At 34.2% G+C, this 23,537-nt stretch overlaps 1 protein-coding gene across 1 annotated transcript in view; it reads left to right on the forward strand.

Annotated features, from left to right (window-relative positions):
- Positions 1-1,383: 1,383 nt before the first annotated feature.
- Positions 1,384-23,537, forward strand: part of tipE (temperature-induced paralytic E) — a 93,305-nt gene continuing 71,151 nt past the window's right edge. Inside the window, exons 1-3 of the mRNA XM_089640230.1 lie at positions 1,384-1,439; positions 1,589-1,837; positions 6,676-7,855. Coding sequence (XP_089496356.1) covers positions 6,798-7,855 — 1,058 coding nt within the window. The 5' untranslated portion in view covers positions 1,384-1,439; positions 1,589-1,837; positions 6,676-6,797. The remainder of the gene's footprint in view (positions 1,440-1,588; positions 1,838-6,675; positions 7,856-23,537) is intronic.

Consider the following 23,537-nt stretch of genomic DNA (forward strand, 5'->3'; position numbering starts at 1 on the left):
TTTTTGGGTTAAGTAAATAATGATATTCGAATAATATATATAACTACATTATTTTTTAACGACTACCCAAATAATTCTTCCTTCTGTCTGTATCTTCTTAAATATATTTTTAGCGCAATTACGTGAAATATTATTAGACTAGTTTATTACTTATTGGTGTCAAAATAACATAAGTAATCTAACACGCATCACGTTAAATATGTAGAGAATAGTTTTTTATTTTTTTTTAGATTTGTAACACACATTGTAAATTATAAGCATTTTAAGGCGAGGTACTACGAAATAATGTAAAAACATGCGTTTTTTAGTTGAAAATTTGACTGTTTAGAAATATTTTACCTACTTTAATTAAATATTTGCCTTTGAAATAATCGAGTATTTAAAAGCCCAGAAAAAAAAAATATCAGGCCTATAAAAACTGCATTATAGTTCAAAATTTTCTACTTATGAACCCCTTTTTGGTTATTGTTTTATTATATAAAGTGTCAAATTAAGTTCTCAACAATTTTTTTCTTGTATAAATCAAAACAGGCGGCTTGTGTTACGAGCAAATTTAAACCTTATCGCCATCTACATAAGGAGTGTTATTGTTAGCGGCCCGATTCAAAATGTTACATCCCGCGGTGCATCGCCTTACGTCTACTTGGGTACTGTATGTTAAAACATTAATTAAACAAACGGCAAACATGGTGTTATAAGTCAACAAGTTATTTATTACTACACCCTGAACCAAATGCTATATATAAATATTTTTGCATAAATTTAATGAACATATTTTTAACAAACAAATATCCTGTTTTGTATTAAGCCTTATCTAGATTTGCCAACACGCCTTATAACTAACTTTCTAGAATTGCCTACTTGCTTTATAACTGAACTTCACCTCTTTAAAATTATTTTGAAATTATGCCAATTTAATAATATTAGGGTGAAAATTTAATTCACCACTCCCTTTTCCATCTTTTGAAACCATGGCCAAGAATACCCTTATAGGGTCAATAATCATATTGTCAATAAACGAAAGTGAAAGCCAAACACATTTACACCACTAAAGAAGAAACCTTCAAGTTGTTTAGTTTGTAAGATTGCTTTAATATTAATATCATTATATCCCTATTAAAAGATAACTGATGAATGGAGGTGCCTTCTAAAAATAACATCCTTTCCAGTCACGTGGTTTCCACTCCCAAAAGTCAATTGATCTTCCCGTCTCGATCTTTGTTTTCCCCGCCAAAAGGCCGCGTCACGCGCTCGGCAATCTCCGGCGACGCTCGGTCGTGTCAGCGTCCCGGCGGCCGCCGCCTGTACCGCCCTGCGCGCGCTGTATCGACCACCCGACAAGCCTCCTCCGTTCCGCCCCGCCGCTGTTGGCCGAGCGCGCCGGAACCTTAAAGACGTGCGACGGACGTCGCATAGCGTACATCGCGCACACCGTTACCGTAAGCTCCGCGTCGCGTCAAAAATTACACTAAAACATATCCAAATCACACAACCACAAAAAAATAGTTTAATTTTAATAAAACATTTCAAAAACACTTAAATCATTTTTTAATAGTTGTTTGAACTTATCTGAATCTGCTATTTTCAGATTTATTGGGGCAGTTATTCGTTTTTGGATTTTCCAGCGCGTTTCAGTGTCATAACAATCGGAGCCCGTACAAAGGGATATCGGATTGTGTCCGGACTTCGGCTGGGTTTTGATCGTCCAATTCTGCAAAGTGAATCCCCGGACAGTGGTGAAGTTTGATTGATTGGAGTGGCAAACTGTCAGCAGCGGCGCGTGCTGTATTGTTGTCTCTTTAACGGATCTCCTAGCAAAGTGAACTTTACTTGACAGGTATGCTCTGAAGTTCAATCGGGAGATAAGATCACGTGAATCTATGTTTGAGAGTGTAGGAATTTGATTGTAATTGAATGAAAGTACAAATAAAATAATGCAGAAGAAAGAGAGACAATTTGTATGATCACTTTGCATCTTATTGAATAATAATTATTTTTTCTTTAAATCCATTTTTTTCGAATGCATCACTAAAACAATATTTAAATATTATTCCTGGAATCATTTGTATGCTCCATTCATTATTTATTTCACGAGAATAGATGTTTTAGATGGCTTCCATACATCAAGATTCGCTGAACAATGTGACTACTTCTCCGCTGAGTCCCTAAATCCTTTAAGAAGATTATATTGTTGTGTCGAGCTTAAGAGCCAAGTATAAAAGCGCCTCTGCGGAATGCGCTAATACCGGCGGCATTTTTCCTTTGACGGTGTTACGTAAACTTATTCATAAGTTATTAATACTCCAGCGGGGTCGAACCGAGGTCCTACACAATTGCGCTGTGAGAAGCAAACTTTCGGGGGAAAGCGATATAATCCCTTCTATTTATTTGCTATTATCACAATTTGTTCGTAAGCTTCATAATAACTATAGATGTTTTATTTGAATACTTCCATAAATAATGTAATTTGTAATTTGTCGTGCTTTATTCTTCAATCTAATCTTGAAGATTCCAGATGTTTTTACAACTTATGTTGTTGATTTTCTTAGAGTCAAAGCTTTTAAATATTTTCCGTGGGGTAGTAATATTTCCTTTTAAATTAGATCGAATGGATTGATTTTTGTAATTGTTAATTTTTTTTACTAAAAACATTTTATTATCTGCCTAAACTTTTAGTGGTAGTGAAACCAGCAGGAAAGCCTGAAATAGGAGGTACTGAAAACAAAGAATATTATTATTTTTTTTGATTTCTTAAAATAATAAACATTTGATCGAGATATCACATTAACTTTCAAAATCTATAAATGTCATCTAAATTATAAAACACTTTCAGATGTTTCTTGTAAAATTCTGTCAAAAAATTGGAATTACAAATTTTATAAATAAATCGTTAGTTATTATTCTGTTAATTAGTATTCCTAAATGCCATCTTTACAAATACAAAAAGCGCTGTTCGAGAAAGTTCCTTCCCATTAATCCTTTTGAAATATCTTCTAAAAGATATATTGTTATCCAAATAATTCATACATTTCCCTAAGACAAATTTAATAATCACATTTCTCTAAAAAATCATGAAAAACCTTTCAATACAATATCTAAACCATAGGGTAGCCAAGTATTCTTATAATATCTTCTGTCCTATTCAAGTAACTTGGTTTAGATGGACTTGACGTAAGTGTTGACTGAGGTTGCGTTACCTGGCTACTACCCCTAGCTACTCCTTACGAACCTTTCAGTGGTAGAGTTTTCAGTCCACTTGTTATCACATGGTTGCGGCGCAAGCTGAAAAATCAATTTTTATCGATTTTCGACGCCGTCAGCTATGGCTGCGAAAAATTCCATCTATTTGTTAATCCGTGAATTCAGATTCAACTCTTTGAGGTCTACTTTAATCAGTTGCTTAAAACAAGACTTAGTTTTATTTCATCTATACAATCATATGTTCAATAAATATCTCTTGCATCAATTTTATCATAGTTCTTTTTAATCCCATGGATTAGAAAAAATACGCCTTATTGTTAAAACAAGCCTTATTGTTTTAATCAACATAATTAATCATTACAAAATTATTTGTAATCCAATCCAGAAAATTGTTTCCGGTGATACGAAACTCACGGAAAACTCTTCGGTTTTTCATGTTGTGAATGTGATTTTTTACACCTTAGTCGCTTACCAGGGTCGAGCAAACTCTCGCAAGGAATTCCCAGTTGTACGTGAGAGATATTTACGGCATTTACTGAATTAAAAAAAAATCTATTTTATTTAGATTCTATTGATCAAAACAACCCTTAATTTGCTTGATACTTTATATAACCATTTGTAATGGTTCCTTTATTGGAATTCCCCATATGGGTATTTTTATTAAAGTACATTTTTGACTTTAAAAACGTACGTGTTTTGATTTGCGCTTATATTCAGTCTGCTATTGCATTAAATCTTGCTTTTGTCATTGTGATAATCGCACCACGTAAATATCAATTTAAAGTATTACGAAACTATTTATGAAAATTATTAATTTCATAAACATCATTCAATGTTTGTATTGCTCTCAATTAATATCACTTAGCCTTTGGCATTGAGAAAATATTATCAACAAATTGCTACCATAAACATTTTACCCTGACCGTCTTGGAAATAAGATAACTTATTTATATTCCAAATGAATTCAGCAGAATTAGGAAAAATAAAAAATTCGCAGTCATTTAAATGATTTGCAAAATCAATTTAATGGATCTTAAGTACCTATTTGAAATTCTTTTCTGAAAGTGTTTTATATGGTTAATGCGAACGAAATATAAAAAATAGCGGTTTTTTCAAAGGCCTTTCTTTTACAAAAAGTTTTTTTAAAGTTAATTTTTATCATAAAATCATAATTACGTAGGTATATAGTACATTGATTCAATGATAAATCCAATCTTGTTCAAAGATTTGCAAAAGGACCCGTTATAATTGGAATGTTTATTGTTTTAGAAGGGTATTATTTAATTTAAATAGATTATAGATTGATAAAAGCTTCTGTTTTCTTTGATAATTTTGATAAAGTATTGGAATCTTTAGATTGTGTCCCTACTGCTTACACATAATGTATTATTACATCAATTACTTATATTAAAATCTGAAAGTGTCACATCTATGAGCGAAGATTGCTTCTAGAATCAGATGGAGACGTATTTGATTCTAGAAGCAATCTACTCTCATAGATATCACACATGAGACTCCGAGTGAAATGATTTCCATCAGTGCCTATATCATCTTTGATGGGTTGTATTTATGAGGTATTGAGGGAGTAACAGGGGTCTTATTATTGGAGAAAGGAATCACAGTGGCCGACAATAACGTTTGTTCTGTTTAACTTGTCGGGAGAACGTATTTAGAATGCTAACATTACAACACATCTAATCAAGAGCTTAGTTTGGAAGTTATTCAACGTCTACCCTATTCCCCTAACCTTGATTCATTAGATTTTTACATTTCCTTTTCTCTTTCTATCTCTCTACAATAATCAATAAGGAATCATATTTACTAACGTCAAAACGTATTATTATTCAAAATAAGCTTAAAGAATTCTTTACTCAAAATTAACGAACTTCTTTTCAGAATTGTTTCACGGGCTTCAAACACTTCATCAAATTTCAAGTACTATTCAAGTTTTGTTATCATACAAGTACTGTGAATCAACTGGCCCACGGTGAAACATTAACATTACTTTATTTTCATCTTTGAAATTTGATAATTTTTCAAATTCTGTAAACAACTAGTCCTTATTAATATTTCACAACTTTGGGAGTCAACAAAAAAAAAGTATATTAAGCTAACCCGTGCGTCAATACAATACTTCATGTTCCATCTTTTGTTTTATCATTTTAGTATGGAAGAAGAGGGTGCCTTGCTAAATATTTATGACAGCAGTTAGTATTCGAGTTGCGAAAAGAAATAAGATGGGAGCATTCTATGGATTATTTGATTTATTATGAGCGATAAGCTTCCTCGTGAGGGTGTTCCGTGTTCTCAGTGTGATCTGTGTGGTTGTTTGTTGTCTGTAATATGAACCCGCAAAACATGGGCAATCGCTTAGTCATCTTAATTCCCCAATTATTCATGCGAGAAATCTTTGATTATACATACTTTCCCAAAAACAATTTTGAATTCAGTTTCAAAATTTTGTTTAATTCCTAACCAAAACCGTGATTTCAACAATTCCCTCATTTCTCCAAAAAATAAAGTAACTCACTTATTCGAATGGGGATTGGACATTGTTCCGTCACCCTTCTCTACTTTTTAAAATTCATGTTCTTGACCCCTCGGATTGTAGATTCTGCGGTCTAGAAGTTGGAACTTTAGATCGCATATTTTTGGCTGTCCCTCTATAAACAAATATCTTATCCTCTATCAAGCCTTATCTAAAAGTGCATCCCCTCCATTCAATATCTCTTCTCTTCTTAGTCTGCATTCGTCTCCAATATTCCATATAATTTTGAAATTTGCCTTCAATAAATTAACATTCCCTCTATCCATAATTTGAAATGATGGCTTAGAATGACCTTGAGTGGTGAAAGACATAAAACAAACAGTCTCCCTGGAGGAGTGGTAAGCTCCTCGGGTCTGGAACGAGAGGCTACAGGTTGATGGCCAGGGCAGTCTACAAAATAAATCTTGTAAAATAAGCTATTTTACATGGGTGTAGATTTGAATTAGGTCGCTATATTTGAACAGTATATTGAACATTGTTCTGGTAATATACAAGTACGCGCGATCTAAACGTTGCTTTAAATATCTTTCACTGTGTCAAGTTTCAGTTTTGAATTACCAGGTAACTTTCCAACCTCCTTAATATTTTCTTTTTAGTGTTTTAACTCCTTTCTTCAACCTGAAACATCTTCAAATTTTAAAGTCTTCCACTGTATATACAGAATCAATTTACCCTTGAAAAATATCCCCCACAACACAGGTGTACTTCTAGTCTGGAGGAATTTATACAATATCTTGTAATAAAAAACATGACTAGTAAATATTTTAAAATAGTTAACAAATATTATGGAATTTCCACTAGCTCCGGGCAGTTGGATCTCTAAAGAAAAAGCGATTATCCATGTTTTTCAAAGGTGTTTATAGGTGTGTGTGTGTGTGTATTTGTGTCTAACTGTGCTTGTGTTTGTGTTCTGTTTGGGCTCTTAGCTGATCAGTGGCGCGTGGTGACGGTGTGTGGGGCAATTGGCGCGCGTGGCGCACTGGGCGCTATGCGGTAAGCGGGGGCGCGCGGCTCCGCGGGCCATGGCCGTTGAAGGTCGCGCGCCATAATGGCTGACGAGGAGAAGATCCCCCAGACCTTCCTCGAGAAGCTGCTCTTCTACACCACGGCCACCTTCATCCTGCTGGCCATCTTCAGTCTCTTCGCTTTCCTCTTCCTCGTGCCCTTCGTCATCGACCCCGCCTTCACCACTATATTTATGCAGTTTGACACCAACCCGGCGCAGTGTGTGACCGCGGAGACGCTGCACCGCGAGGGCGCGACCAACTGTAGTTGGGCTTCTTGCCGGGAAGGATGCACGAAGGACATCTACGACTGCCTGCAGATCCGCGTGCACTACAAGCGCGCTCCGGGCAGCGGTCCCCTTCCGCCGCCGCTGGTGCGCTCGGCACGCGCGCTGAGAGAGTACGACTATGGGGAGGCATCTCCCGAGTCGCAATCCTTCGCGTACGAAGATAACGAGATCCCGCAGTCCATCTCGGACCCGGATTACCCGGAGGGCCCCCCGCCCACGGGACTCATGGGCAACGACTCGGAGTGGTTCTTCACCTACGCCCGCCTCTTCCCCAACGTCAAGGGCTGCGGATATCCCCCAATATTGAACTGCACAATATTCCTAGGAAAATACAAAACGGTCGGTACGAATTTCACTTGCTACTACAGTAAGGTGGACCCGGGACTTGTGATATCGGATTTGGACATGTGGCAAAATACATTAAATCTCGTGTATGCGATGGCGATACCTATTCCCTCGTTCATCGTGTCTGTTATCTACCTGACCGTAGCTTATTTCAAGATTTATAATGAAGATGAAGAAGCGGCGCCTCTGGAGAGGAACGCGGAGGGGATGGCTGGCGGGGAAGAAGTGGAGGGGGAAGCCCGGGAGGGCGAGGGGGTGGGGGCAACAGGAGGTGACACTCCGGGCAGCGACACTTTCAGAGAGGATTTGGCCTCGTTCGGGCACCAGCTCAAGGCGGATGCAGTGGGGGGCAGCAGACAAAGCTGCTGCAGCAGGAGTCAGAGCCAAAGCCAGAGTCAGGAGGAAGCCGCGGGGAGCCGCTGTAGTCTGGACGCTGGGAACGTCTCCAACTCGGGCTCTATACCCGGGTAAGCACATTTTAATATTCATTATAAATCATATTCATAACCAATGAGATTACCATTTAACTCACTGATGATATCGACTGAATTATTTAGGCTCTATTTCATGCTATGTAGCAAGGTTCCAAACTTCTTTCTGGTCTCGGCCCGATTTTACAAAAACTAAGATACCACGACCCCGACTGGGATGAGGGGTGCAAGGGTTTTTTTCTTGTGCTTTGAATTTTGAAACCTGCCAACTTCGAAATAGATTAAAAATTGTAATGAAATTCGAACTTTAAGATACACACTAATTATTATAACTATATTTTTTACTGTTCTGGGCGGCAATGCCCGTATTTTAGGTGAATATCTGGCACAAAACATTATATTTGTTCTTTTGCTCGAGAATTTTACAATCCAAATCATAACCTTTTATGTAATTTAAGAGGTCACACAAATCTACAAGTACTTTATTAACCCATGTAGAGATCAACCCGCTGTATAAATACTCTAAATGGAAAGCATAAAACAGAAAACAGGAATGGAAATTAGTGTACAGAAGCTTTTAGCTTTACGTATGTTTATATTTTATTGACTGCACTTTTTAATGTTTTGAATCTGAAAAATCTTAAAATTACAAAACACAATATGAGTCTGCCTGTAAGTGTAATCTGAGCGCCCTTGAGGTGATTTTTTGCTAAAATAACGCTATACAAATCATGTAAGTATTATTATCCAATGATTTGTTTTGAATATAAGTGTCATTTTAAAAATTGGAACTGATTGTGTCAAGAAATCAGTCAATCGATAAAGTGCCTACATAACCAAAATATAGTATTTATAACAGAAAGTTTCCATTTTCAGGAAAGTGTTATTTACTAACTAACCAGACTTACAAATATAGCGAATTTTCTCGAGAAAAACTATGGGACAGTCTGAATTCTCGAGAAATAAGTTACAATTTTGAAAATAGCAATTTACATAATTTCCTTATAGTTGGGTACCTACCTACTTTATCGCTTGTCTGAATTGTTTTCAAATTTAAATCAAATTTGAGTTCATCGAACCAGAATTCACGGGGACCAACAACCAAGCACACACAATCGAAATTAGTATATTTGGTGTACAGTATTAATCACACACAATATTCAGTAGATATCAAAGCTGATAGTAACATAACACCATAGCTTTATAAAAGGTTATAGATATAAGCTGAGAAAAGAATAACGAATGTAATCCGATACAGGAAATAAAACCGAAAAAGGTTTCAGAAAATGCTCCGTCTATACATTCCCCGGAATACCAAAGGAATCTCCGCGCTATCTGAGGCTAGGATTTTTCCAATATACTTGTGCTGGACGGATCAGGCTTTCATTTTAAGAATATTAAAAAATCCACACTACCAATTTGTTCTTTATCATTTCTAGGAAATAAGTTTATGAAATGCGTTACCTTTTATTTTAATGGTTCAGATATTTTATGATTTTGTAACTTTAACGAAGACTCTTGAATGAGTTCTTTAACTTAAAGCTGTTAAATCGTACGTTTTGTTTTAAAGTTTTCACAAATTTGGGGGATAGAGTGCAGTGCTTCAAAAATTCGACATTATCGATGTATAGTCCCAAACGATTTTTTTTTATTTTTGATTTTAAATTCGGTTTTTTGGGGGAAGATTTTCAGGATATTTCAGGTTTTTGCAGAGCACTGTACCGATTTCCTGAAAATCTTCGTACAAAATCCGAATTTTCGAAAACAAGAACATAAAAAACATTTTCGGCTACAACAACATCAATAATGACATTTTTTAATATTAGTACTCTAGTAAACCTTAAAGTCACGAGCCGCCACAGGTAGGCACCTACCTACTCTTATAATATTGTTTGTTTAATTCGAGTGCACAGAACGGTGAGTGCAATACTCTTCCGTATAAAAGCATACACAATATAAATTGATTTCAATAAATAAAATTGAATATGGGATATAAAATGCATAGATATTATATTACGATGGCTTTAAGGAAATCTTAATCTATGGAGTAGGGGCGCGCCCTGCCGCTGGGCGATGGCCTGGACAAGAGTATTTTCTGTTTTCCAGTAGCGTTGACTCGTCCCAGCTAATCTGTGGTGCATCAAAGCAGCGAACCCATGCACCCTTCCCTCTGCGAACACCCTTGAGGCGCATGGTAATACTGTACTCGGAGTGTATTCATGACACCTTAATTTATATTTATGTATTTATGAATGTTTTTATATGCGTACTAGCACTACTAACACAGACCCATGAAATATCACGTCGTATCGCTGTTGAAAAATGAATTAACTTTTATTTTTATTAAAAAAAACGTATGTTTAAAAATTAAGTATATATTAAAATGAAAGAAATTTATTTAAGAAAATTAAAATTAAGACACAAAAATGGGTGTGGCTATTACACCACCAAAAGGACGACAGCATAAATTCATCACATGAAAATATAATTACTAAGTATTTTTAATTTTAGTTACCTGCATCACATCATATCTGAAACTATCATTAAACATACTAAATTCTGTTCCCTGTCAGTGATTGTACTCTAGTTCAATGAATTCTATTTTATTTCAGAATAAAATTACATGTACATCCAAATATATGTGTAATTTTTAAAATTGGAACTGAATGAGTAAAAAAATCCGACAAATATCTCGATTTTTCAAGGCTCTGCAATAGTATTGTTTAATAATACGGTCCTGTCGCTAGACGCTCCTTTGTAACCTTTTTTTCTTTCTGTGACGAAAAAAAATAAGAGGTTACACTGGAGATGCGGTATCATTTTACATAATTAGTTACAGTTAATTAGCGAGTATAATAAAGGTAATACGAACCAATATTTAAAAGCAAAATCTGTACTTTCTTTACGTATTTTAGATAATTGGGTTATATTTTGGCAAAGGTACGTAATTTGTATAATAATGGTCAAAATCCACCTCTTAATTAAATTGCCACCAAAATTCTTGTTAGTCAAGGGTCACTAAGCGGTGTCAGACTTCGCTATTTTTACACAAAATTTTGTCTATGGTGAGCTTCTCAAACCGTCAACAAAACCCCTTACAACATTAGGGCAAAAACGGTGGAACTCGTGCTCTGTGCAGGTACTTAAATTAGTAATTTATACGGAGCCATTTTAGTGAAAAATCACCAAGGAATATAAAATACCAAGACAATCCAACCTTAATATATTTTGAAAGCTATGTAGGTGGCTGTAACTAGCCTCTTACAATTAATGACTAAACTGATTTACTAAACCACTTTACTTTAAGCTAACACATTATTTAGTGTCGTTGACTATACCTGGTTATGTAAACCGAAAAACTTTTAACAAATTCATAATTTACTATACGTTTAACATTTCGTCTGAATTTCGGCTACAGCGAATACTAAAATCTTTTCTAATTTTTTTCCTGTACCCTAAGGACTGTGTTATCTCTTTTAGAATTAATTTTGTTGAATACCAGGAAAATTAACTAGCTGTACCCTGACACGCGTTGCTGTGGCTAAGTCTGTCTGTGCAGATATAGAAACAATAGCCCTTTTGGCTTTTACTTCCAACAGATGGCGCTGTTTTACGTAATACAGGTGATATCTATATAATAAATAATATGTAAAAACACGCGCGTATACAAATGTAACGCTGTGTCAAAATTTCAAAGCAATCGGCGAAGAACTTTCGAAGACTTAAGATTTTGAACAAAATAACATTTACATTTTTATTTATATTCTTAGTTCTTAATTATAATCCCCTAATAATCCATGATAGTTATCGCGACATTTGATTCCACAGAAAGTTGATTTTCTTAGGTTATTTTTCGTCCCGTATGTTGTTTTTTGTCATTCGACGATAAGTCCTCTCTGCAAACTCCTTCAAAGTCACGGCATTATTGTTAGAAAAATTTTGTGGAATGGATTTCCACTCAAGATGCCTGGAGATATTATAAGTTTGTACATCGATTTTCGTTATACGGTCGTATATATCCTCTCTGGATTCTTTACCAGGGAGGAAGTACAAGAGAAATAACCTTTTGGGGGATCAAGTGTGTGAGGGTTAAAATGTCCGAGGTATCAACTGTCAGGGTATCAACTGCCGGGGGATCTAGAATCGGGTTACCGATTTCTTATTTGTTTCCAGTAATGTGGAAATTTCAAAGATATATTTCCATATCCTAGGATGAGTTCACTTCATATCTGGTGAACTGAATATTACATTTTCCAGCCAATGCATCTCATAATTATTCAATTTACTTGCACCGGGAGATCTAGCAACTCACACGTAATGGCATCCCTCTTAATTATATTTACGAAATTTCGCACTTCGAACCACTAAAACCAATAATCTCCAAAAATTATTTTGTCATTAAACGTAATGCATTTATAATAATAATTATAATACGATAATTTGCATAGCGCCGTTTTTGTGAAAAATAACCTCAAGTACGCTGTATTATTTATTATGAGTTCCTCTGCTCTATCTAATTTTATTATTTGCAAACAGATACAGAAAAGCATACTTACTAGACAGGTTACTTCAGATAATCACACTTTCATTAAAAAGTTTACGACTTTGCACGCAGAGGATACCGTAGTAAAAACACTGGACATTGATTCAATATTTTCTATTTTACCCTCCATTACAATAGATTGATATTAGATTCATTGGAAGATTTGTGGCAATAGTAGGGTTGATATTTATTTTACAAGACTAAAAAATTCAGAACTTTTAGGGACTGGAAAATTTTGCTAACGGGTTTAGTATATAACTGTGGTTCCGTCCTCACAACGCCACACAGGGCGCTGAGATGTACGATCTAGAAATAATAATACATTCTTTATACATTCTTAGGATGGTTTATTTCAGAGAAATTGAACAATTCTTCAAATTTCAAAGTTGATTTTCAAGTTTTGTGAAAGTTCTTTTCAATATCTGTTATTATTTCAGTTATGTCAAGTAACTGGCCTAGAATTATATACTAACAGAACTTGAATAGGACATTCACAGAACCCGAAAATGAACATTGAAAATTGATGAACTGTTCAAATTCTATGAAACAACCCATCCTTAATAAATGTGGTATTGATGTGCATATTTGGTAGTTGGGAGTAGGTCAGCGCTTTGTGCGAGCTTCATGTGAACACAAGCTATGAAGCATAGTTCGCATGCGGTTGCATCTCCGAATTTCTAAAGAATATTTCTAAATTAATTGCATAATTTTGTAGATAAAGGTTATATTCTGCATAAAGTATCACCGATGACTTTTTGGTATTAGAGGACATACGAGAAAGACTGCAACTTTATTAGCGTTAAGTACAAAAAAACATGTGCCAAAGCTGCATTAGGTACATGGGGATTCAGCAGTTAGATACGATTTGGAAAAAAAAAATGTAATCATAATGACAATTTATAATTATTTTTTAATCAATCTGTTTTACGAGAGTAGGATACAGTTTTCCCCCGTTTTTCATTTCCCAGTGTGTCTATGATGATATTCACTGTCTATCTTATGACAATGTTTTTTTTGTAGAATAATATTTAAAGTTTTATTTGGTGTCACTCGTGAAAACGGACCCATTATGATGTGCCAATTGGCTCCATACGGTTTTGCATTAGAAGATGTCATTGTAGTTGTCAATCTATCCACGAAAGCACCTTGATCGGTTTCAATTTACGCCAGAGCCAAGTCATACCTTTTAAATCTGCTGTTTAGTTTTCAAAATCTATTTATTACCTGTGTGGTTAATCAAATCCAATAAAACTTATATATTCAGAATAGAAGTTCTTTGAGAATGCTCTATAGAGGATCTTTTGAGGATATGAGGGAGAGTAGGATCTAAGAAGTAAAATGGTATAAGCATTCGTAAGAATCTGGGAGTCAGTGTGTCCACGAGTGACCGTCGCGTGAATCTACCCCTCACACTGCGTTGCAAGGCCTATTGGAGAGGTCAAAGGACCTCTCTCATCCAGCCTCTCCCTATCCGACCCATCACGCAGTTGGTGGGCAGATGCATCCGCAGCCTGAACTAACCTGACTCCATGAACCCGGGAATCCCCGGTTGGTTATCCGAAGAATGATTACCGGGGCGGGCGGCGTCCATTTCCGCCAACCAAAAATATTTCATAGATGTGTTTTCAATATGTTTCATTCATATACACTTTTATATTAAGTAGGTACTCCATCACCTAAATTCGGACCAACTTCAGACCAATGTCCGCCACTGTCCTGAAGAATCTGATATGACTTTTAGTCTGATAAGCATCTTTAATATTCTGATTAACATTTTGAGTATCATCGTTTTATGAAGTTTCGCCGCGGTGGTAGTTAGTGCAAGCATTGCGTAATGTGCCGTGAAATGTTCAGCTAATTAAGCAATAATAATTCTGCGTTTAGTTACTGGGACATAACTAGCGGCGGCGGAGTTTACATAATAATAGAGGTACGTTATTTACCAGATTCCGCCGTAAAAAGCAATAACTATATTGAGGTAACTAAGAGATATACATTGCACAATAAATCACTTTCTTCATCCTTAAAGTAAGAGTACTGGGTGGCAAAAGCAGGATAATCTGAATTTGGATTCCAGAATCAATGTTAGTTTTATTTTTTTTTTATTTTTTTTATTTGGAAAACCAACAGTTATAATAATCACAAAGTATGGTGTATTAAGTGTTAATTATTTAACCAATAATAGGTTTTCACTTAAGTATTTTAATTATTTAGTGAATATATAATATTTATGTAATAAAAAAAGTTACATTAGCCTATAGGGATGGGATGGGGAAGGGAGGGGTATGGGATGGATCTAGTCTGTGTAATGTGTAGCATGTACGTAATAAAAAATAAAAATGATAATATAATTATTTATTGATTTTAGGTTTTAAATTGTGGGGTGCTGAGTTAAATAAGTCTAATTCACTGTATGAAGTATTAAAATTGTATGAAGCACGGTGAATAAAAGCATTTTGTTTTGAGTTCGTGTTACATTGAGGGATGTTTAATGTGTGATTTTGTCTGGTTTGTCTGATGGGTACTCTTAATTGAATTCTTTCAAGTAATTCCGGGCAATCTATCACAGAGGTGGCAATTGTTTGTAAAAATAGTGCGTCTGCGGAGTTTCTACGACTTTCCAGTGACGAAATCCTGAAAAACGCTGCTGACTCCTCGTGACTCAGATGAGGACGATAGGCCCGAAAATCAAGGTATCGTAGAAAACGATATTGCACTTTCTCAATCCTTTCTATGTGTGACTTATACATGGGATTCCATACTTGAGAGGCGTACTCCAGAGAACTGCGTACATAAGCAAAGTACAGCATTTTCATGGTATTTACTTTTTTTAAATGTTTGCAGGTTCTGAGTACAAAGCCAAGTACCTTGGAAGCTTTTGCAACCATGGATTCGATATGGCGCTCAAAAAGTAATTTCGGATCTAACACTACTCCCAGATCCTTAGCCTCTGTCATTTTGCTCAGTATTGTGCCGTTAAGGGAGTAATTAAAAGAAATGGGATTTTTATTTCGGGTGAAGCTGATGGTGCCACATTTTTTTACATTTATTTGCAGGTTGTGTTCTGCACAATAAATATTTAGGCGATTTAGATCTTCTTGCACGCGGGTACACTCATTGATACACGTGACAGGGGAGAATATTAAGCTTTGTATGAACGAGAGACTCTTTAATCCTCGACCCCTTAAGACTATTCCAGACATATTAAAACATACTTCTCTTGTACCCTTTAATTTTCAAGCTTGTCAAAAATATGTGTTATTTTTTAAGGATGCCGCGCCGTCTTGAAAAGGTCATTATTTGAAATTCTACGATAGAAAAAATTGCAAAATGTGCTCCGAAAATTATAAAAAAACTTATCTGGTTCTGTTATTTAAGATACGAAAAAATTTGTGAAAGAAATAAAGTGTTTGTTTAAACGCTACTTAACTCTGATGTTGAGACATTTTGGCTCTTTTTTTAATAAATCGTGTTTTATTACATATTTTTATGATTTTTATAATATTAGCTCGCATAATCATTCATATTTATATATCTCCCTTTCCAATAATCTACAGTAATCTTCTCCCTCTTTTTTAATGCTCATAATCCTTACGGACGAATTTTCCAGAGGTTACTATGGGAGGGTATAATATAAACATAGTAAAATGTAAAGGAATATTCTTAAGCAACGTTGATTGACAACCAGCTAGAAACTCAGCGGCCGAAAACGGGAGCTTTCGCAGTTGTTGCCTGCAACATGAGAACGAGGCATTTTTCCATCTTGTTCTTAATAAAACGGCGTGCATATAGAATTAGCCATAGGCCTTTATGCCGAGCCTCTTCAAGACTCGCATCAACAAATAATCACATCGTCATTATGGCGGTATTTAATATGAATAAATTAAAAAACTGATTGCGCTCTGTTTACTGTTTCTACCAATTGGTATAAATCAAAGAACCTTTAGGAATAACTCCCAAATCTTCTCTGATTCTCTTTGGAAACTGGGCGAGGCGTTTGTTTGATTTTTTATGCAAATCTACAGTTTATTAAGAGATTGATAATATTTTTTGACCTTCAAAACAAGAATAAAGTGAATGTCTATGTCTGATTTCGAAAACTCTGTGTAAAGCTCAAACTTTACCGCGGATATCAGCTGATGTATTTTAAGCGTTGTAGTTGTTATAATACTCCTAATAAGATACCTATTTATTTTCTTACAAAAGACAGGTATAACAAACAACCCACAGGAATATTATAGGATTTTGTGAAATAATAACAAAATACAGTAATTTTATAGTATTTACTCAGATAATAACAAAATACAATAATATTTATACCTTCACCAAAGATAACAATAAAATGAGAACACATGGACGAATCAATGATTTCGGACAAAGATAATATTTCTCTTACTCAAAATAAATATTCCGGAATCGACTCCATTTTTACTTTGAATATTTGCTTTGAACTTAGAGAATAGCTGTATATATTTTTGTAACAGACTGAAACGTTTTTGGAATTGTGTAAGGTAGAACTTGATGGATAACTAAGTCGCAACCTGACTTAAAACTTTCAAACGTACCTTTTCTTCCAATGTAGACGGAATCTATTGATTTCCCCGTTATTTAAAACCTCCCAGTAAGGTGGTACGATTTTCCTAGAAATTTTCAACTGTATTTTTAGATCTTTAAATAAATATTGCTCTGTTCAACCTTTTACAAATTACATTAATGCTTCGATCTGTTTCCACAGCACTAAGCAGACATAATACATAGATTAGATTAACAAATACTCAATTGTTTTTAGAGTTTATCGACGATATGGCGACCTTTTAATGGACTTTTTAATGGACTCTTAATTTTATTAACTCTTTTTCTTTAATTTAATGAAGGTACGTACCTATTTTTTTTTTAATTTCTAGGTTCTCTGAATTATTTTTCACCCACAACTTCTTTTCCATCAAGAGCTTTCGAGCTTTTAAATTACTTGGGTTAGCCGTAAAAACAACAAATGCCGTCTTGTTTGTTCTATATTTTTCAATTGTTCTACAAGAAAAATTGCATTTCTACATCTTTGTAAATAACTAGTAACTCTGTGAATAGTAGAACTCGCGTCCGAAAAATATGTTTGTAATTTTTTGTTTTCCTCTAAATAGTATAAAAAAAAGTCGCTATCCGCGTCTGTCTGTTTGTGCGCTTAGTTCTTCTTAACTATGCAATAGATTTTAATAGGGTTTACACTATGATATAAAGAATTTAGAGAAAAGTCTTCAAATATTTTCGTGCGCTTACATTGCTAACACTGGCTAAACATTATGAGATTCATCAAAATAATATACTACGAAATTGTATATCTTACAAAGGCCTACAAAAAAGTCCAGCATTGTATATATCTATCTCCTCAGCATAAACCCCAGTGACGTCGGGTACACGTAAGCTAGTTAAATAGTATAAAACAAACTTCTAAACTACGCAACGGATTTTGACAGTGTTTTCACATCATCTCTAAACAGTATAAAATAAAGTCGCTATCCTCATCCATCTGTTTGTGATCTTATTTCTTCAAAACGACGTAACAGATCTTAAGGCGATGCCATACGTAGTAATGCAAAATCATGTGTTTTTGGTTTGAAAATTTGGTCGCCTAAAAATTTTTCAGATGCTTTAATTAAATACTGCGAGTAGAATACATCTTGGCCTTTGAAATAATCGAGTATTTTTATAGATAAGCCTTTTTATAAGCACAGAAAAAAATAATGTATAAGGCCTATGAAAACTGATATAAAGTTCAAAATCTCCTACTTACGAACCCATTTTCGGTTATACTTTTATTGTATAATGTGACAAATTAAGCTATTTATAAAATGATTGAAAAAAATTAAATATTAATGCCTGAACATCCACAAAATAAAATAAAAGGCACTTTTTGGCCATGTTTTTTTCTTGCATAAATCAAAACAGGCGGATGGTTTAACACCATTAAATTAAATTAAACCTTATCGCCATCTACGTACGGGTTGTTTTTGATAGTGGCTCAATTTAAAATATTACATGACGTAGTAAATCGCCTTAATAGACTTTTCGCTAACATTTAGATTTTTTTCTGGAAGGTTTATATAAAAAAAAAATATATATAAAAGATTCATATTATATGTATAGAAAGTTGAGAAAAGTCGAGCATTGCCAGGTACACGTCAGATAGTATTTAATAAATCGAAGTACATAAATCATTTGTAAGTAGATACTAATGTAATGTTTTCTTTTTAATTCCAAATATGGAATAAATCAATCTGTCCAAAGAAAAATCTTTATTCAAACTTTCTTCAGGCACGTGGGTGTCATAATAATGAAAAAAATGCAAATTAGAATAAAATAAACGCGACTATTTCACAGTTGAAAAAAAAAACTTCACTGAACAATGAAAACGGCCACCATCTCGAACCAGAAACGGAATATACAAACAAATCAACAGACAGACGAAATGCAAAACTTAGGACTTCGCTAAGCTCTAAAATGTTAGAAGAGCCTGGCGAAAAATTTCAACAACTGACGTTATTTTTGTCGCTGAATAATCTTTTTTCCGCCGTGGGGCGTTGAAAGATGGCCAACGACGTCACGCCACTGCGTGTCCTGGTACATTCAATAAGACTCGGTTCAGTTAAGGTTCAGTGTTCCAGTTTCCAGAAAGATTTCAGCGCGATCGCCAAAAGAAAGAACCTTATGTAATTAATCACGACTAACGCCTTCGGAGATCGTTAGTACTTTGAGATCCTTTTGGTGGTACGAGTAGCTAGGCCGTTTGTCTTGCAATTCTAGGTAACTACGTGATCATTTCAAATATGATTACAAGGGTACTTTATGTCGAAGGCTAGATATTTTGTCTAGACTTTGTCCTTTCGCTGACACGACGCGACACTTTTTTTAAATGGGGTCACACTGACGCCAAAACTATTATAACACTGCTAAATAATTTATTTCTACGGAAAAATACTAACTTCGAATTTTTTGCGTAATACTCGAATGCAAGTGTTGATAAATAGATATTATTTCTTGTTGTGTCTGTCCTGGGTTAGATCTTCCTCAGAATCATTTTACTCTAGAACTGAGATTTAAAAAAAGGTTATTTTATATTTTATTTATCTATACAATAGCAGTATTTTTTTACGACAACATCGTATGTTAATGTGGGCCTTACCCGTTCAGATACAGTATTTGTGTGTTGACTGTCCATTAAATGGAATGTATTGAAATTTAACGAACTTAAATAAAATGTCAAGATATAAAGAGTAAAATAAATGTATAAAAATAAAATAACCAAAGAGTGTAGTGAATATAAAATAATTAGGCAGTTATAAAAAATTAGGTAATATGTTTATCATTTTGAGGTAGGTGTATAATGTGTATAAAATTTGCACGATTTATTCTTTTAAGGTATATGATTTTGTAATTTTACCTTTTAAATTTTTTGTTCGTTTTGCTTTGAATTTAAGTGTCATTTTCAAAATTTTAACAGTTTGTTTGAATAATTCAGGCAAGCTATATCTAACCTCCCTATAGTATAATATTTTTACAGAGAATTAATTTAATTTTCATTTCAAAATTGAAACTGATTTATAAATAAATCAGACCATCGCGTGATCTTTCACGGGTCTGCCTTGGTATAGTGAAAAAATCTTCTTTCAGTTGTTTGTCTGTCTGTAACTCTGGTTCAGTGGACTTTGAAAATCGGTTTTATTTTGAATTTAAGCGTCATTTTCAAAATTGTTACTCTTTGTGTGAAAAATTTAGACAAGCGATGAAGAAAGTTCCCTACAATACATTATTTAAAATATATAAATTTAAATTGTCTTTCTGATTTGCTAGTATTATAATATCCCGTATTTTTTCAAGGGTCTGAGCTAGTGTAAATATACTGAGTGAAAATCAAAAGAAACAGCAGAGGTTCGTAAGACAATGGAACGATTTTATCTATTTTTTTTACTTCCCTGAAAATGGCACAGCTGTGTGCGGACTAGTTGTTTTTCAACACAAGTTTTAAAAAGTACATGGAGTAGAAATAATACGAGAAATAAACCATCCTTTTTTCGGTCTTATTATTTTGATGTAACATTACTTTGTCATCTTGGAACCGTCGTTAATTCCAGTGGAAACTTCTCCACAATACTTTCCACTCGATCCAGGGTTTATCTCGGAAACTCCTGGGTTATTTCTCTGCGTAATAAATGATGGGTGTTTTTCCCCGACTTCGACTAGCCAAACTAAGGTAAGCCCAGAAAACAACAGTTTAAATCACAATGGCCTTATTTGTCCAGCACTTTGGCCGGCTGTTACACAAACACGACGGCCAAAATAGCTATAACGCTGTTGTTTTAATGAAAAATATGTGTTTACTTTTGGGCCTGCGTATTTGTGGTATTCAGTTGGCTACTTATACTGAAATTAAACTAACAATAACAGAAGAGATAGCAGAACTTAAAAATAACAACCCAAAAATACCAGTTGTTTTATATTTTAAGTCACAGTCAATTAATATGATATCCAAAGTTATTTTATTCAAATAGTCTAAAAATAACACTTTTAGATATTTGAAGGTTGAAAAATATTTTTTTGCATTAATTGTACACAGGAGGCACTGAGGAATATAATTTACCGTCAGATGATGTGTGAAAGATCTTTTTAAGGGAAGCAATGAGAGGAAGTTCTAGAAAGAACAATGTTATAAGGAGCGGCTAGGAATCAGGGTGTCCAGGACGTCTAAATCCATCCCTCCCAATGCGATGCATCTAAGGAGCCAAGCTAGAGAGGTCAAAGGGTTTCCGTCAACCGGCCTCCACCAATAAAGGCAGACGTATCCACCGGTAAGACATGGACAAACCTCACATCGAACGTAGCGAACCACTTGGGTTGACCTATTGCAGAGGTGTTGGTTATCCAATAAATGGTCCAAGGTGCGACGGTACCCATACCCACCTCCAAAACTGAACCAATCAATATAATTAGAAGCTATAGTACTAAGAAATACCCGACATAATGTTAAGTTACCGTTTTTTTTCTTAAGAATAAATACCAACATTCCCGAGTTACGAATAACCTGACAATAATTGAAAATTTTCTACTACCACCATGACAGCAAAAATGTGGCTTGCAAAATCATGAAGGACTTGTCTAGAGAAGGAATCAAACCCACAACATCTGGATGGGCCCGGCATATTTATGCACTCAGCTTCTAGCCTGTCTAGATTTAGATTCCTTAAAACAAATTAGTCCTGAAACATTTTACAATTTAAAAAACAACCAGCTGAAGTAAATTTTTTCCATGTCAACGCATATTTCAGGCAAAATGAATCGTCTGGGAAAAAATATACCATTCACATGACTGGATAATATGGAAATAACATCCCATATTTTCAAATTTTATCGTTCATGGCACATAAAGCCTGGTTATTGAATATAGGTATACTTTTTATTGCAAAAGCAGAACAACCAATTACGTTTTACGATTCAATTGTAAATATCAGGAAAGAACTTCAAGAACATAGATTCTTATGATTGTTTTAAAAATAAATTAAGAGTTTTGTTTCCCTCTTGCATTAATAAAAAATCCTACCTTTTTTCCTCCATTATTATTGAGAGGTTTTCCATAAGTTTAATATTTGTTAAATGTAAGCGTCCACACACATCGCATCGATTCAAAATGGTTGCTGAAAGGCCGACTTCATGGATTATTCATGGTTTGTGCCACTTTTTGACACGTCAGGCCATTACTATTGTAGTCTGTAGTCGGGAGTGTGAGATAACCGGCTCTAAAGATGAAATAAATAAAAGTAGTACTGATTAATAGTTGAGTTCATTTAAAAAATTTAAAAAAAATAACGTTACATAATTTACAGAAATACAGTAATTATTTAATTTAATTTTATCCATAAGATATACGACCATAATAAAGCTAGGCTTTTGTGTATTTTTTTATATTTAGGTTACTTACTGGTATGAATGAATTAAAAAAATCTACTCCAAGATATTTATAGTTGAATTGCCCCAATGTTTTTTTTACATTTCGGAGTTGGGAGTATTGACGTATGTCAGAATAATCTTTGTAAATTTTTTAACTTTGCATATTAGAACTATAATGTATTTAGTTTTCTGACTTTAAATTCTTAAAAAAGAAGTTATGATGATTATGCATATGGTTTAAATAGAATTGTTTTTAATATTATTTTTTGTGCAACATAAAGATGTTTTTTTTTATAAGTTCCACCCCATCCTATAATGGCGGACTTTATTAGTTGATGCATATAAAGGTGTCCGTATTTTCTCGCTAAAATAATGTGTCCATTGGTGTAATGAAAAAATGTTTATCTCGAAACATGTTTTGACAAACACTTATACAGGTGTCTGGACGAATACAGAAAAATATGGATTTGTACCGAAAGAGGTCTATTATAGATATGTACCGAAATAGGTCAATTATAGATATGTACCGAAAGAAGTCAATTATAGATATGTACAGAAAGAAGTCAATTATAGATATGTAACGAAAGAGTTCAGTTTGTTTCTTACGAGTAAATATAATTGACAGTTGCGTGACACTGTGTTTTTATAAAACCAAAATTATTTTATGCATTCTAAGAAGTCAATATACATTTAATAAATATAACACTTGTGCGGAGAGGAATCGATTTTGGCCCTCACGATAAATTAATAGGCCCTAATAATAAAACATCAATTTAAAAATGTTTCATCGATTTTCTTTGATAACATATCATGAATAATACAAAAGAAATATTTTAACATCATTATATACTCACAAAATTTGATTACTGATTATTTATTCTTACAATTATTTTAAATTTAATCTTACAAATTCCTAACTAGGTATGCGTCCAAAATCATAATATTGTAATAATGTAATTGGATTTTATTCGGATACTCTGTTATTTAACAAGACATGGTGACACTATGGGTATGTAAATTTTGTCTACTTTTTCTTTAATGAAGTGACTTATAAGATATTACGAAAATAGTCCTACAGTATTCATATTAATTATTACATATAATATTTTTTAAATACAAAATGAATGAATGGTTGACATTTCCAAATTGTGAAAAAGTCTTTTTTAATTATTGAGAATCCCCTACAGGGATTTGTCACAAAACCGGCTCTATATCATTCAACAAAAGGTAATTAAGCGA

Source organism: Hesperophylax consimilis, chromosome 15 (assembly GCF_061612785.1).
Source record: "Hesperophylax consimilis isolate HC1 chromosome 15, BYU_Hcon_1.0, whole genome shotgun sequence".
Taxonomy (NCBI): Eukaryota; Metazoa; Arthropoda; class Insecta; order Trichoptera; family Limnephilidae; genus Hesperophylax; species Hesperophylax consimilis.